The sequence below is a fragment of the Westerdykella ornata genome, assembly GCF_010094085.1.
Source record: "Westerdykella ornata strain CBS 379.55 unplaced genomic scaffold EI97scaffold_21, whole genome shotgun sequence".
NCBI lineage: Eukaryota > Fungi > Ascomycota > Dothideomycetes > Pleosporales > Sporormiaceae > Westerdykella > Westerdykella ornata.
In genome coordinates, this window is record NW_022986871.1 from 107570 (window position 1) to 123118 (window position 15549).

At 52.9% G+C, this 15549-nt stretch overlaps 7 protein-coding genes across 7 annotated transcripts; 3 read left to right on the forward strand and 4 right to left on the reverse strand.

Moving 5' to 3' along the window:
• Positions 1–925: 925 nt before the first annotated feature.
• EI97DRAFT_422655 (uncharacterized protein) lies at positions 926–2912 on the forward strand (the record flags this gene model as incomplete). Its single annotated transcript, XM_033797093.1, has 2 exons — positions 926–2320; positions 2389–2912. The coding sequence occupies 2 exons, from the start codon at positions 926–928 to the stop codon at positions 2650–2652; spliced, it is 1659 nt and encodes a 552-aa protein (XP_033651740.1). The 3' UTR covers positions 2653–2912.
• An 81-nt stretch (positions 2913–2993) lies between these two features.
• EI97DRAFT_435309 (RWD-domain-containing protein) lies at positions 2994–4979 on the reverse strand. The gene has a single exon (XM_033798826.1). The coding sequence runs from the start codon at positions 4692–4694 to the stop codon at positions 3255–3257; it is 1440 nt and encodes a 479-aa protein (XP_033651741.1). The 5' UTR covers positions 4695–4979; the 3' UTR covers positions 2994–3254.
• A 133-nt stretch (positions 4980–5112) lies between these two features.
• EI97DRAFT_402567 (DOLPP1 protein) lies at positions 5113–6214 on the forward strand. The gene is made up of 3 exons (XM_033796488.1): positions 5113–5184; positions 5232–5421; positions 5475–6214. The coding sequence occupies exons 1-3, from the start codon at positions 5137–5139 to the stop codon at positions 5930–5932; spliced, it is 696 nt and encodes a 231-aa protein (XP_033651742.1). The 5' UTR covers positions 5113–5136; the 3' UTR covers positions 5933–6214.
• Positions 6215–7384: 1170 nt separating this feature from the next.
• EI97DRAFT_435310 (acyltransferas-like protein) lies at positions 7385–9236 on the reverse strand. The gene has a single exon (XM_033798827.1). The coding sequence runs from the start codon at positions 8904–8906 to the stop codon at positions 7416–7418; it is 1491 nt and encodes a 496-aa protein (XP_033651743.1). The 5' UTR covers positions 8907–9236; the 3' UTR covers positions 7385–7415.
• Positions 9237–9899: 663 nt separating this feature from the next.
• Positions 9900–11132, forward strand: EI97DRAFT_381895 (alpha-1,6-mannosyltransferase Och1; the record flags this gene model as incomplete). Its single annotated transcript, XM_033795823.1, has 2 exons — positions 9900–10994; positions 11055–11132. 2 exons carry the CDS (start codon positions 9900–9902, stop codon positions 11130–11132), a joined length of 1173 nt encoding a protein of 390 aa, XP_033651744.1.
• A 1014-nt stretch (positions 11133–12146) lies between these two features.
• EI97DRAFT_444219 (uncharacterized protein) lies at positions 12147–13097 on the reverse strand (the record flags this gene model as incomplete). Its single annotated transcript, XM_033799885.1, has 1 exon — positions 12147–13097. One exon carries the CDS (start codon positions 13095–13097, stop codon positions 12147–12149), a length of 951 nt encoding a protein of 316 aa, XP_033651745.1.
• A 739-nt stretch (positions 13098–13836) lies between these two features.
• Positions 13837–15354, reverse strand: EI97DRAFT_460334 (uncharacterized protein; the record flags this gene model as incomplete). Its single annotated transcript, XM_033801104.1, has 3 exons — positions 13837–14138; positions 14193–14340; positions 14416–15354. 3 exons carry the CDS (start codon positions 15352–15354, stop codon positions 13837–13839), a joined length of 1389 nt encoding a protein of 462 aa, XP_033651746.1.
• Positions 15355–15549: the final 195 nt, after the last annotated feature.

The following is a 15549-nucleotide window of genomic DNA, read 5'->3' on the forward strand; positions in this document are numbered from 1 at the left end:
TTTTAGCGGATTTTGTATAGGGAAATAGCTAGCTCGGTACGTGATCTGACTCGTTACACGATCCGATACTCTAGCTACATAGGTATAATGCTGGCGATCATACAGACCAACTATTACCATGTGGCTGATGTCGCACTTCCCATTGACAGCCCTCTGAAACAACTGGGCCCAGGATGAAGCTTGTCAGTGGCTAAGACGAGATACACGAGAAACCTACAAGTCTTAGCCTCCGAATAATGCTTATCTTCCGTCTTTTGAACTTGCAGCAAAGAGCATTCCGAATGTCCAATCATACACAAATCTCAGATGAATGAACAGCACCGAGCGACCTCGAAGGCGCAAAATCCGTTAACCGGGTACAGCACAAATGTGCTCCTCACGCTTGGACCGTAGACAACACACGACAGCATAGGTTCAGCCTCAGCCACAAAAACAAAGGACTTCCGTGCTAAGACAACGCATCCCCATAGTCAGTTCGAGGACTGGCCCCTGCGGTCTGCATGTAAGATTGGCCCCATGCATCGTCAAAGTCCCAGCCCAGATCCTCAACGCGTGAAGGCGTCGACGGAAAATAGAAAGACGTCTCAATTACCAGCTATCCTTTTGCTCATTTGAGATTTCTTCTCAATCATTCACTTCTTCTGCGTTCTGTGGCAGGCGTCCTTGTTCTAGAGAATCACCCTCCATAATATTTCTAGTCCACTTTTTCCCTCTTCTTCCAAACCGCGGCCAGCAGTTCCTAATCGACGCCATGGGTCACGAAGGTCACGGGCACGAGGAGCATAAACCTCTCAGCTTCTTCGCCTCTCCTCTGCACGAGCCGGGTCACGGAGCAGTTCACTCCCATGGACACACTTCCGAAGCATCGTCGGACCTGGAACGGCAGAAGCACAGAAACCATGAACATGAAGTCCCCTTCGAAAATATGGACGTGGACATCCACGACCATCCATCATACCACAAGCATGCGGAAGCCACGACTTCGGAGCTCTTCTACGATCTGTTCTTCGTCGCCAACTTGACGACATTCACTTCGATGCTGGAGATCAACGACAGGACCTCACTGACGGCATACATTGGTTTCTTCTCCCTTCTCTGGTTGACGTGGTATCAAGTCTCCCTGTACGATGTGCGCTTCAGCACGGATTCGGTCTTTGAGCGCATTGCCAAAGCCATTCACTTTGGCGTCATGGTCGGCTTTGCCGTCATGGGTGTCCAGTGGAAAGCGGGCCAGGAAGTCACCGACTTCAAGATCTTCAAAGCATTCGGTCTTATTCTCATGGTTTCTCGTTTCACGCTGGCCTGCCAGTACGGCATCACCTTGATCTACTCGCGCAAGTACAAGAAGACCGTCGTCCCGATTGCCGCCATTATCGCGTCCACGACCATCGCCGGTGTCCTTTATGGCGCCCTGGTTGCGGCCCTCCCCGCTATGAAATATGATGCAGACGGTTCCCCGATCGAGCAAAAGAGCGATGTCTACATTGCATGGTATATCATCGGCATCGTCGAGACGCTCATCACCGTATCCGTCTCGTGCATCTGGCGCGTCATCTCCTTCAAGGGAACCCACATGGTGCAACGCATGTCGCTCCTGACGCTCATCATCCTGGGCGAAGGCATCATCGTCATCTGCAAGTCCCTCTCCAAAATCGTCAAGAACGAGTTCCTCTGGACCGCCGCCGTGGTGGGCCAGATCATCGCCGCCATCCTCATCATCTACTTCCTGTACATGCTGTACTTTGACCGCCTCCAGGAAGAGCACTTCGGCACCATCAAGCAGCAATGGTGGTCCTTCCTGCACTTCCCCCTCCACACGTCCCTCGTCCTCGTCCTCCAAGGCGTCTCCCTCCTCGTCATCTGGATCCAAGCCGTCAAAGCCTTCGACGACTTCGCCGTTGTGTTGAACCCCGTCTTAAACGCCACCGCCAACCTGGAATACGCATCCGGCATCGACATGGCCGCGGCGTACAACGCCACCATGTGGGCCAGCGTCTACGACTATGTACCCAAGGGCGTCGACGCCTCCAAGGCCATCAAGGGCAACGACGAGGCCATGTACATCCTCATCGACGCATACGACTCCCTGCTCGCGGACCCGACCAATGAGACGGCAGTAAACCTCGTGACGTACGGCACCGACGAAGCCTTTGCTCTAGCCAGCAAGACCATTTTCGACAGCCTTAGCGTCAGCATCCCCAAGAATAAGGAGAAGAAGGACGACAAGAAGGGCGACGAGGTCAAGCGGACGGATCCTATTGCGCTTCTGCTGTCGTACATCCATGTCTTTGAACTGGTGTTTACCTATGTCTTCGTCGCTGTAAGCTCTCCCTCTTATCTACCCCTATATTCCTCCCTGTATCGCAATGCTAACACCCACGTCCTTAGGGCGGCCTCTCCCTCATCCTAACCACCCTCCTCGGCGGCCTCTCCCTCCCCGCCCGCCAGCGCAAACCCTCGCAGTACATCCGTCTCGGCATCAACGGCTCCTGCGGTTTGGGCCTCTGCCTCATTTCCCTCATCAAGTTCAATAAAGATCACGAGGCGAACTACCTGGTCAGCGTGTGGATGATCCCGACGCTCTGCATCGTCTACTTCGTCTGCGTTTTGGCGAACCATGTCCGTCTTCCTGGGAAGGCGAAGAGTCACTAGGGGGGAAGAAGCGTGTTGGAAGTTGTGGTGAGGGTGTGGAGCATACATGTAGTTGATGGGATATGTGTTGGTCGTGTTGTAGACACCAAACTGTCTTTGCCGTTTGACTTCTTTCTGCGGATTCGACAGCAGTTGCATTTGTCTCGTATTGTTGTCTAGATGGAGTTAACAATTCCAAGTCCCGGAGATCACTTTACTCTGTCCACTAATATGCCGTGGGAGGAAATGCGATCTAGAGCATGTGAGGGCGCGGCACTGATGAATATCACCCGGATGGCCTTGTTTTGTCTTGAAGGTCTTGAAGCATACCACAGCTGGCAGTAGCTTGGGCTTGGGCAGGACAGGGTTCAGCATTGTCTTGATTTCGTTTCCTCATCTGACATGACGCCAGTATATCCTTTGCCGACTGGTTACTCTCGTACTCCCGCTGCTATGTTCCCATCCAGCTATGGTACATCACTGCAAACATCCTTCACCATCATCATGAGTAATCCCCATACATGTACATCCAACCGGACTTCATGTCTCGACGCTTTCCGAATTCGCGAATCCTCAAAAATCCTTAATGCATCATGCATGGAGATCCCTTTCTGTCTCATTGACTATCCTCCTAGCTCCTCCATTTGTATCCGCAGCGCCTCCTGTTCCCAAAATTCCGCCTCCTGCTCCGCTCCACGCCGGCCACCGAATCGTATCTCGCCATTGGCTTGATCGCCCATAGCACCATCCATCAACCTCTGGAAGCAAGCCTTGTTCTTCTTGTTGTTGAAGTGACCGTACGGGTTTTCAGGTTGCAGCCATGCGCCACACAGGTAGCAGAAGTGCGTCTTGCATTGGAAACAAGTCATGTGATTGCAACCGTAAGACTTGGAGCACGGAACCGAGCATGTAGGGCAGGGCGACGTGTTCTTCAGGATGTAGTTCAAGGAGGCTTGATCTTCCTCCGTCAAATCCTTCTGTTCGCGGTTGATGCACCGCTCAAAATCGCCGTGCCAGGGCGCTAGACAAACTTTGCAGAAGGCTAGGCTGCAGTCTTCGCAAATGACTAGACGATCTGTGTTAGGCGCGCCGCGGAACTTGATCTCTTGGTCTGTTGCTTTGGGAGCAGCGACGGGCTCGCCGTCTTCAATATCGGATTCATCCATTTGGCTGACGTCTGTTATCTTGGGGTATTTCTCAGTGCGCATGGCGCCCTGACACCATTTGCGAGGGCAGAAGACGATGGTTGGATCGGATTCAATCTTCTTCTTGCGCTTGATCTGGGCGTAACGTTTTACCGTTTCCAACTCCAGTGGAATCTGTAGGAGCTCTTTCGGGGAGAGCAGCCGGTCCTTCTTCTTCCGGTCGACTTTTACGTCGCCAGTTTTTCCGCAATCCGGGGATAGACACTTGACATTGTTCACATCGCCCTCCTTGATGCAGTTGTTGTAGTAGTCCTGCAGACAGGCCTTGCAAAAGACGTGGCCGCAGTGACGTATGCGATGGCACGCACCGCCTTTCTTGGGTTCCAGACAGATTCCGCAATCGTATGTTCCCTTGTCGAAAAGCTCCTTGCCCAGTTTCTCGTTCAGTTCCAGCATAGGCGTCCGCAAGGTATCCGGTAGCTTAAGCACCCCGTCGCGTGCGCTATCTGCTGCGCCGAATGCTGTCCTGGCTGACTCCTCTAAAAAGCTGAGATACGCAAACAGCATTTGCATTCCACCGTACTCCTCCCACAACGCATGTCCCTTCTCCATCAGCTGTTCCAGCACCCTATCCGGCAGCCATGGTGGGTCGGCAGTTAGGTTGAAGGTCGGTGCTCGTTCAGTGGGATACCCCTCGGAGAGGATAATGTCGATGATTAGAGGAGGAAGATGGGAAAGATTGCGGACCGAGGAATCCGAGTCGCAAACCACGGGTAGTGGCTTTTCTGGGGCTACGGGCAGTTCGATACGTGCGGTGGGTATCGGTGGATGGTCGAAATCGAGGACCAGCTCTGGGTATATGGATTGCAGCGTTGTCAACTCATCGATGCGCTCATCGTCTGGAGGGAACTCAGCCATGGAATCTCCTCTGCTTATTCCTGAATGGAGTCCGATGTTTGAGCCACAAAGGTTAGAAATTGTACTGTGTAAAATGCGGTTGAAGTGGCGCCTGGTGGCGGAAGCACTGGCAGGAAATCTAGAGGGTGGTTGATTAGAGGAGCTAAGTTAGTATTTAAACCGCGGTCAAAAACCCTCTGTGAGCCCTTGGGCGAATCCTGGCTGAGTCACTTCTGTTGGCTTCGCGAAAGAAATCCTCCAGGGTCCAATTTCACGAGCGAATGCTCGGAGGTGAATTTGTGGAAGGGCGGCGGAGGGCGGGAATGGCCTGCTCCTAAACTCCGAGGTTCAAAGCTGCGCCACTCCAAGCAGCTTGATTACATAAGCATTTGCGGCTGGTCTCATGGACTCCGTCATCGATTGATCGATTGACCTGTCTGTCCAACATAAACGGCGGATAGCCATGGAGGATCCGCCGCTTGCCTCTCTGTCTTTAACACATGTGCACTATGTAAGACCGGTGCCCCCCAACCGCAATATTGTCGTTGACAGAGAAAGACCCCTGGCGACCAGATCTCGTACCTATGTGCCTGGCTAGCCCTCGTCCCGCAGGGGCTATGTATCGTCTACGCGACTCTGATATGGTCGAACCGGGAGATTGAAATAATGCTCATGTTTGCGGGGCAGTTGGCATGCGAGGCTGTGAATTGGGTCCTCAAGCGCTACATCAAAGAAGAGCGACCGCGAGGTATATGGACCCCTTCCGTAGACTGATGCTGGTTGCTAACTGGGAACCGCCAGAAATGCACGGAAAGGGTTATGGAATGCCCTCCTCGCATGCCCAATTCGTCACCTTCTTCTCCGTCACGCTTGCGTTCTTCCTCCTCTTTCGCCATGTACCTCACCCGACCGAAACACATACGCCTTACAGCTTCTTCCAGCGCTTCCTTCTGTCCCTGTGTGCTTTAGCCGGTGCCGGTGCGGTGGCTTGGAGCAGAATATATCTCAATTACCATACGCCAAAGCAGGTTCTTGTTGGTTGCGCCGCCGGTGCCGTCTTCGCGGTTGTCTGGTTCGGATTCACGACTTACCTGAGAAGATCTGGATGGGTGGACTGGGCTCTAGAGACATACTTGGCTCGGCTTTTGCGGGTGAGGGATTTAGTGGTCCAGGAGGATCTGGTCGATTCAGGCTGGGCACGATGGGAGGAGAGAAGGCGGCGGAAGAACTTAGTCGTACAGGGGAAGAAGAGCAAATAAAGTGGGCGTCAATAACCGGATTCTGCATACACTTTGAGAATTGGTTCGGGCAATCGGTTCCGTCCCAGCTCTAGCCGCCAGTGGAGACGAAAAATCATGCAGCTTGTGTCTGAGACAACTACAAGATCATATTAGACTCTGCTACCTGCGATCACGCATATCGAGCTTTGCCTTCCTCTTCCCGGGCCCGACCTTTGTAGCTTTTTAGTTTGTGGAAGTGGTGATCGAGTTGACCCAAGTCCTTTGTACAACGCCCGACCCCAAAAAATTCACGAATTAGAGGCGCCGCTCCTGGCACGGCGCTCCATACATGACGAACACCTGCCTTCTACTAACTCAAAATAGCCCCGTCGACGTGTCGGTTCCATGCCAATATGTATACAACCTTGCGTACCGAAGCGTTCAGCGCAATAGAGTGGAGTCCTGCCCTTGCAATCGCAGCCAGTATATTCTACGATCCCGTAGAAGCAGTGGGTCTCAACAACCTTCTTTACCGCTGTCTACGTCAGTCGCGACGCCAAAAGCGTCAACGAGAGGGGGAACGTACCTTTTCCCTTTGTGTGCGTCTTCAGGGTACCATCTCTATTTGTCTCGTTGAAAGAAGAGTCCTTGTTCATCTTGGTAGGTTCCTCGCTCTCTTTCCATTCAGGACCATCAACGAGCACCAGGCGGTTCTTCTCCACGGAGGAGCCCCTACTATCATTGTCGTATTGATGCCCGATTTCGGTCTCGTTCCCGTGTAGTGTCGGTACACGTGAAGGGATGTGCAGCTTTTTCCTTGAGGTATTTTTCTCCAGTGATTTCCGGGTTTTGGACATCAAATTTATGAGCAGATATAGTGATGTGAGGGAGTGAAAGGTTGAAGGCTCTGTAGTTATGGCGCTTTAAGCAGCAGAAGCGTGCAAATCTCGAGGGTGCTAGTGAGAGTCGCCAGGAAGGATCGCCTTTTATAGTGTAACCGCAAGAAACAGTCACTGTGCACATTATGGAAATCAGTCATACGTCTCATCATGGGATCTCTGCAGTACGTGACTGACGCGGCGTTAGTGCAAACATTTGCCACTCAGACAGTCCACACTGTGTGTAATTGTGAAATTCGTTGTGCTGACTGAGTCAGATATTATCATCATGGATTAAACCTTTCACCAGTGCTTTCCGATATATGCTTGCCTGGGGCAGGGAGATTGAAAGACTTACTGCCATTCAGAAACAGGGATAGAATTCAAACGAAGGAATGGCGATACAGGACCGTCAGTAGCTTTTATACTAGTTGGAGAACTCCGTTCATCTATATTTTACGTTTTTTCTCATTTGATGATGCATTGTCACTTCAGTGGCTCGTTCAAGGGCCATTACCATAAAAGTTGAACACTAGTGGGACGCTCGATCACAGCTGAAGAAACCGGTAAGAAATAGATCATGAAGGCGAATAGATAATTCAAAATTTTCAATATCCGATTCATTACATACATTCCACATCCATTCACGACCCCGACTTGGAAGGCGACTCCGGCGGCGCAATCGCCTTCCTATACAACCAATTCGAAAACCTCACGCTCGGCTCATCCAGCAACTTCGTCCCCACCTCGGCCGCATACAGCGTCACAGGAAACAACACGAGCTGCGGAATCCAGAACGCCAGTTCCAGCCCCATGGGACCCTTTTTCGTAATCGGAAACGCGTCGATCCACCCGTCGATATGGCCTTTCTGCGAGCCGCGCGAGAATCCAACGGCGGCGTAGATTCTGTCGCTGAGGAGGATGAGGAGCGGGCCGTGGACGAGGTACAGCGCGAAGGAGATGCGTGCTAGGTACTGGCAGAAGCGCGATTCGAAGAAGTGCTTTAGCCAGGGGAGGCGCGGCACAGAGGCCACGAAGAGAAGGGCGGCCCAGAAGTTGAAGAACCATTTTGGGTCGTAGACGGCTTGGGGGGTGAGGTGTGAAAGGAACCTCCATCCCGGAGACCTGTTGAGGAGGGTCTGGTAGTTTTCTTGGTCGCAAGACGGGACGCCACCGAGGTACAGTGCGACGATAAAGAGATGGAAATAAATGAACTCCTTGAAGTCTTCCAGGGCGGCGAGGAAGCGCGGAAGCTGGTTTTCCAGAGCTAGGAGGTCGAGGTCGCATAAAAGCATGCCGGAGCAGAACACGGCGCCGTACCAGCCGTCTACGATGTAAAGGAAGTAGAATATCAGGCCGACGGAGCACCAAAGTCGAGCCTGCCTCGTGCATCGAGAGAATGCTGTAAGCGCCGTGTAGACAATCACGGAGCCCTTCATTTCCATGGGAATGGTCCAGGAATGCGGATGGTACAGGTGCATGAAATCATAGATACTGCCGGTCGTGTAAACAAAGCTGTAGTTCTTGAACTTGTAGTACCAGTTCTTGAGCTCTGCTCCGAAATTCTCCTTGGGCTCGCCATAATCGATCCAGATACCCGTCCAGTGTCTTTGCGCGATCCAGAGGAGCGTGATTCCGATGACAGGGATGTAGAGGCGTAGCCATCGCCGGAAGAGTGCTGAACCCACGCTGTCTGCTGCTGGTAAAATCTGACCCTTTTGAATCAAAGAGAGAGATTTATAGGAGAGGACGTATCCCGAAATCACGAAGAAGATGGCGACTGCGAAATGTCCTCCGGCGAAGAAATTGCGCACAAAGGGAAGAGCGGCAAAGTAGTGCCTCCCTTCATACCCGAACGCGTTTTCGAACACGAGATTCCCATGAAGACCGTGGGCCCATAGCTGGTGGTGATGGAGATACACAATGAGTGCGGCGAAACCTCTCAGACCGTCTAGCCATGCTGTTCGTCTCGCGGGCTTCTTTGCTGCGCTGCGTCTCAACGTCAACGCAATGAAGTCCGGCCGCACCAGGTCAATACTCCATCTCGTCGGAAGACGTGCTTTCCAGTTCGTAGGGTTCAAGTTCACATCTTCCAGGCCGCTGCGGTCCAGCAGTCCTTCGAACTTGGTGGGCATCTGAGCAGTCCGTCAATAGTGGGCTATTGAGTGCTTCACCCAGCGAAGGGATATTTCCTAATGATGGTGGCGGGAAGGATGGGAGCCATATGGCTGATGACTCGAATGCCAATCCCAATTCAAGTCCATAAAATCATGCCCCGATAATAATCCGGTTTGTTGAGACCATCCAGAGCACATGCCCATGAAGTTTTAGCCCTTGTACCGAGGACGCATCCATATCTGGAGACCCGACGAGTGATCATCGCCGTACTGGCCAAAACGAGGAATGAAGAAATCCGACAAGGTTTATGAGCTTGAGGAAAGGCAGGGTTCCGGGGTTGGTTGTGGGGTAGCACGCGGGGTATGGTGAACAGAATCCGGGGAGCATGGTGGTTTCGGCTTCACATGTCCTCACGAACCTCGGTTCGGCGCCCGATTTAAGGTTCATAACGCTCAGTTCCTGGATGAACGGTGACGCTAATGCACGTGTAGTCAGGAGAATTATCTGATTCCGTACAAGTTTCTAATGCAGTCGCGGAGGCTAGTAAAGCAAGCTTTTGCTTGATCCGCCTGGCACCTTGCTTGTATGCACCTGCCTATGCCGCTTATGGAAGCATGCAACCCAGAGTGAATCGCAACGACCAACTTTTGTGAGGTAAATTGAGTATTGGCTGCTTCAGCCCCTGCAGAAATGGATTCCTCTGCTAAACTCGTGGAATTCTCATAGGTCGATCCCAATATTCGTCCCTGTCGATTTTCCTATCCTCGCCGACCTCAGTATTCCGCACGGTGCAACGATGCAGCTCTGTTCAAATGGGTAATATCCGCGGCCGCAGATGGTTCCGGAGACAAGCAATGCCGATCAGAACCGGCTCATGAAAAAGAAGACCTTGGAGCATTCGGTGGTGCACGGCTGGGGAACCAAGGCGGTTTCGCGATTCCGTGATTAACCTCAGCATGCGCCCTCGGAATACACCCAGGCCACCACGTCTCCGCCTCCAAATCGACAAAATGACACCCGCTTCTTCACCTATAACATCGCATTTCAGGGGAAAGTTGACGACTCAGGTACGGAGGGTCCTGCCAGTGTACATTCTGCTCATTGTCGTCTTCCTTCTCCTCACCAATGTGCACTTCGTCACTGCCCCGATACGCGCCGCACACAAGTACAAGCGGGAATTGAAGTACCAGAAGCCGCTCATAAGCACTCAAGGAACCGTCATTCCGCGGAAGATATGGCAAACATGGAAGACGAATCCTCTAAGTTTTGAGCAGCGTGACTCCGACACTGCAAAGACGTGGCCTGCGAAGAACCCAGGTTATCAGTATGAGGTTCTCACCGACGACAACGCTGTCGAATATGTAAGATGGCACTACGGGCCCCGAGGGTTCAACCGTCCCGATATCGTCAAGCTCTACGAAGAGCTCAACATCACCATCGTCAAAGCCGACCTGCTGCGCTATCTGGTCATCTACGCCGAAGGTGGCGTCTACGCCGACATCGACGTCGAATGCCTGCGCCCAATCAGCCGATTCATTCCCGAGCGCTACAACGAGGAAGAAGTGGACATGATCATCGGCGTGGAAATCGACGAGCCCGCCTTCGCCGAGCACCCCATCCTCGGATCCAAGTGCAAGTCCTTCTGCCAGTGGACCTTTGCCGCCAAACCCGGACTTCCGGTCATGATGCGCCTCATTGAGAACATCCAGGAATGGCTCGACGACCTGTCGCACAGGAAAGGCGTCCCGATCAGCAAGCTCCAGCTCGACTTCAACGAGGTCATCAGCGGGACTGGCCCGTCGGCTTTCACGGAGGCTGTTCTGCAGCAGATGACGGCGCAGAACCCGGGTCGCAAGCCGGTGACGTGGGACTGGTTCCACAATCTGGCGGAGTCGCGGCTGGTGAATGGCATTCTGGTGCTTAATGTCGAGGCCTTTGCTGCGGGCCAGGGACACTCCGACTCTGGGAACCACGATTCAAGAGGCGCTCTTATCAAGCATCACTACCATGCGAGTGGTTGGCCGACGCTGCATCCCAGGCTCAATCATCCCATGTATGGTGAGGTGGAGAAGTGTAACTGGAAGCCGGAATGCGTGGCCGAATGGGTAAGTCTCTACCGCCATATTACTTGTTTCCTTAGATCCTTTTGCTGACAAGTCTCGCAGGACAAGAACGTCGCAGAATGGGACACGTTCTCCAAGGAGGAGCAAGACAAGCGCCTCGCCACGAAACCCAAGGACTGACCTAACGTTCGGAAGTTTTGCATATGTTTCTACGAGTTCTCACGGCGTAACTGGGTTATTGGTTTCAAGGTGTTTGAGAGATGATACCCATTCTGGAGGAGAGGGACCAAGAACATTAGAGTTCGACTGGTGTCGTTTCAAGCCGAAAGCACCTGCTGCAGGCCGCGAGGGAACGACGCAGTGTCATGCTAGAAGAAATGATCTGGGAGTCGGACCAAAAATGTTTTGGCTAACTACAACGTGGATCTTTCCCGGTTCTGCGTGATCTTCACTGTCTCCAAAAGCGGGCAAGGCGACCCTCGTCATTTGAAGGCAGTGTCACAGCCTTGAAAGCACCAAGCACTTCAAGACATCATGTTTGGAGTGCAGTTAGGACGTTTGGAGTGGGCTTCATATAGACGACTATAATGTATCTTAGCTCAATTGCTAGAGACTTGGAGATCAAATTAGACACTGATCGAAAACCTACTGTATAACCCATCAACCGCAACGCCTTAGGTTATTAACACCATGTCAATCCTGGGGGAGGAATCCCTAAATTCAGACTCTCAAGTGTGCCTGTTTTAGCTGCTCAGGTACATGCGCTTTCACGTTCTGTATCCCCTCCCTGAATAATCAGCCCTCATACCATCAGTGTCGCTTTGGCCCCTCGTTTGAACATCCCAGATCATGTAGTGAAATACATGTTATATCTCCATATGGCGAGAACAAAGAGCTCATACTATGGTCCCTTGATCTCGCTGCAGGGCGTCTGCTAACGGTACTAGTCCACAAGGGGTTTGACTTCACCACCTGCACTCCAAGGTCTGCTGATGTAAGAAAGCGCCAGTAACAAAACCACCGCCAATCCATAATCTTAATTACCTAGGCTAAGCAAAGCGCTACAAAGAGTGTATCCATCTGCTTCAGCGTCCCTCATCCCATCTCGCTACATACACAGATCCAACCGCATTGCAGTCTCTGATTAACACACCACATCCATGCAAACGCACCAACTCCACCAGACCCCCCCATTCAACCGCTAACATCACCATCATACCCGTCCGAACCACCCTCCAGACTCAACCCACAAGGAACTTCTTCAATTTCAACAAGCCCCGAACGCCAAACAACAACGCACGTATCAACACCATGGCAAGATTCCCTCCCAATCTCTCCATACCCCCTCCGCCTCCCCTTCTCCCCCCGCAAATCCCCCTCGCGCATCACCCTCTCCGTCACCATCTTTTTCATCGCTCGTTCCATCTGATCTTGCCGCAGCCTCTTATCGAGAACGGCTTCCAGGAAAATGGTGCGCAGGTCTCTTCGCAGGTTGTAGCGCGCCCTCGGGCCCTCTGGCAAATGCGAGAACGAAGCCTCCGTCTCCTCGAGATATCTGTCAAGGGAGCGTCTTCGCCGTAAAAGGTTGCGCAGGTCGCTTGGCAACATTGACCGCGCCCTTGGGCCCTCTGGTAAATGCGAGGACGACAACGAAGCCTCTGTGTCCTCGAGATGTCTCTCAAGGCTGCGTCCCCGTCTTGATCGCTTCCGTTTCCCCGAAACACCAGATGTTCGCGGGACGGATTCCTTGATGTATCCGAGCTCGGAATGTCTCTCCCGTATGCTTAACCACTTTTCATACTCCCCCACCGCCTCCCCATAAATCCCACTCCAACACTCCAAACTCCCAAACACATTCTTAAAATCCCCCCCCGACGTGCCGAATCGGAAACGGTGTTTAGAATACCGGATGGGCCGGGCTTTGCGCTTCAAGATTGCCACGGTGTCGTCTGGGTTGATGGGCTTGCCGTCGGAGCAGAAGGGGAATTCGTGGGGGGAGCGTTCGTGTTGGGGGAGGTTGGCGGTGGGGTTCCAGAGGGGTTCGTGGGAGGGTGGGGACCAGGGTGGGGAGTGTGAGGAGGTGGGGTGGGAGCGGAGGTGGTGGAGGAGGGAGGGGAGGGAGTAAGAGGGCGGTGGTGGTGGCATTTGAGGTCGGTGGATGAGGCCGTGGTGGTGGTGGTGACGGACGGGGAGTGAGTGAGTGAGTGAGGGACCGGGCGATGGAAGTGGACGGTTAGATATATCTTGGTAAGAATGGGGTAATGATTGAAAAGTCTTTCAAATGCGTGATGCTGATTCAACGAGTGTTGTTGCATCCTTGGAAAAGTCTAAACGTGTAAAAAGTACGCGTTCGAAACAGACTTCACACTCACCACTTTCCCCTTCTCGCGGTACTCTGTAAGGAGCGACCCAGAACCGGAGTCCATGTTTGAAAGTCCGGCGCACTGATTAGTAGCGACACCAGTTTATCAGTCAGCAATCAAAGGCGAAGTAAAGTAGATTCAAAATCCAAAATTGCCCTTCACTTCCACCGCCTCAAGAACCATATAAATCACAATCGGCAGCATACCTGAGCAAAACGTTTACAGAGGATCATCACATTAATAACTCCTAGAATTGTAGTACAGAGGCCCGTGACTTGCTCTGTTGGGGAGCACCTTCAACCACGCACGTATTATATATGCCCCCTTCTCTCACCCCTTAGAACCGGAACGGCGAAAAGCCAGTCAGACGCTGCCCATACAACCACCTTCCTCCAACCTTTGCCAATGTTCTCAACCGAATCATCAATCGCCCACCAACCAACGCACCTTCCGCAAGCCCCCCGAGAAACCCACCTCAAACATAAGGAGCAAGCATAGCACGCAAGCAGCCCATCCATCCCTCAATATTCTCCACCCACCAAGCCACCCACAGCACAGACAGCCTCACCTCCATTCTCCTTATCTCCATCATTCAGGCCACCACTGAACGACACATTCTTCGTAGCCTTCTTGACCCCAGGCTTCGGCATCGCCTTCGCCCGTTTCTTCACAGGACTGTTACCAGGCGTTCGCAGGAGAACGTGCTTTCCCGCCGTCTTGTCCGGTTTGTCCGTAGGACCATGGGCCTGTGCTGGGAGTTCGGCGTTGTTTGTTGCGGGAGTGATGTTGCTCGTGGAGGGAGCTAGGGCGCGAAGGGCCAAAACTGGGTTCAGTGTGTCAGTGATGGAGGAGTACTTATGATGGGATATGTCCGGACCTTGAACACTATTGTGCTTCCTGGGGCCTGGTAGAACGTGCCTTGCCGTTGTGGGGTTCGTGGCCGCAGCAGTGTTGGAGCCGGAGACAGTGAGGCCGTGGAGGATGGGGCGTGCGACGCCGTCTATTCCGATTTGGAGATGGGGAGGCTGGTGTATGGGAGTTAGATATGTTAGTGGTTTCGATTGATTAGAAGGCGCCGCTGGAGGTGAAGGAGCACTTACACGAACTGGAGATATGTCGGGAGCCTCCAAAATGGCTTGACCCTCCGTTGTGGCCAATCGAGACCCACCGCTCGATCGACCCAACTGAGGCGGCACCAGAGATTGCGGAACCACTGAATTGCCGTTCTTGACTTGGGAGGCCTTCGTAAAGCCTGAGTCTTCCGTCGACACCTTGCCCGCCTTGTCCATCTTCCGCGCCTTCTCCTCCTTCCTCTCCTTCTTCCGGAGCTCATTAGCTTTAGCCGTCTTGCTGAGGCTAGCCCAGTGCTGCTCCGTCCTCTGGACCAGCAAATTCATCCCATTCAGCAGCGTCTGCACATCTCTGGCGTGAAGGCCTATCCCGCCATAAGCATTGCACCTGGCATTTGAGATGACCAGAAGGAACGCATTGCGGACGAGCTGGACGTGTTCGGGAACGGGTTCGGGCCAGAGCAACTGAGGGTGCAGTCTTGGAGGCGGAGGGAGGATCAGGGCGTGGGTTTGATGGGCAAAGGCGTGGCGGACTTGGGAGATGAGAGTGTCAAAACGCGTAGGGTTGCGCTGGACCTGGGATTGGGGGTTGGAGAAGCCATTGTTAGGATTTGTGTTGCGGGTGTCGTTGTTTATAGTAGAGGCGGATATGCCATGCGTGCTGTTCAGTGCGTTTCGCGGTCTGTCAAGCTGCAGTTGCACGCAAATACCACGCACGATCCTACGCACTGCCTCTTCGGTCGTGCCCATATCGGCAGCTACCTTTGCCACGTTCAGCCTGCTGATAGCCATGTCGATGAGGTGCTCTTCGGGCTGCCCGGATTGCCGCTGGATGTCGGCGTAGGCAGTGATGGCGTGCAGGATTTGACGTACATCCTTCTCGGCGGCGTTGTTGTCGAGAGCGAGACGTGGGATGTTCAGATCAGGAAAGTAGCGATTCAGTGAGTATTTGACGGAGTGGACTGCCATGCCCTGTTTGGAGTGGGTGGCTTTGGGGAGGGTAGTAGGTGGATGAGCCAATGTATTAGAGAGAAGAGATTTTTTGGCTTTCTTATATGAACAAGGTAAACAGTCTTTCACTGAGGATTCGCGAGAGTGACGCGTCCTCGCATGTTCTACGCGTAGTGAAAGGACATGTGCTTTGTTGAACCCTCTTTACGATTA

Coding starts and splice junctions, on each gene's coding strand:
- EI97DRAFT_435309 (XM_033798826.1), bottom strand. CDS start 4,694: ATGGCTGAGTTCCCTCCAGACGATGAGCGCATCGATGAGTTGACAACG.
- EI97DRAFT_402567 (XM_033796488.1), top strand. CDS start 5,137: ATGGAGGATCCGCCGCTTGCCTCTCTGTCTTTAACACATGTGCACTAT. Junction 5,185..5,231: donor CTTTAACACATGTGCACTAT/GTAAGACCGGTG, acceptor TGACAGAGAAAG/ACCCCTGGCGACCAGATCTC. Junction 5,422..5,474: donor CAAAGAAGAGCGACCGCGAG/GTATATGGACCC, acceptor GGGAACCGCCAG/AAATGCACGGAAAGGGTTAT.
- EI97DRAFT_435310 (XM_033798827.1), bottom strand. CDS start 8,906: ATGCCCACCAAGTTCGAAGGACTGCTGGACCGCAGCGGCCTGGAAGAT.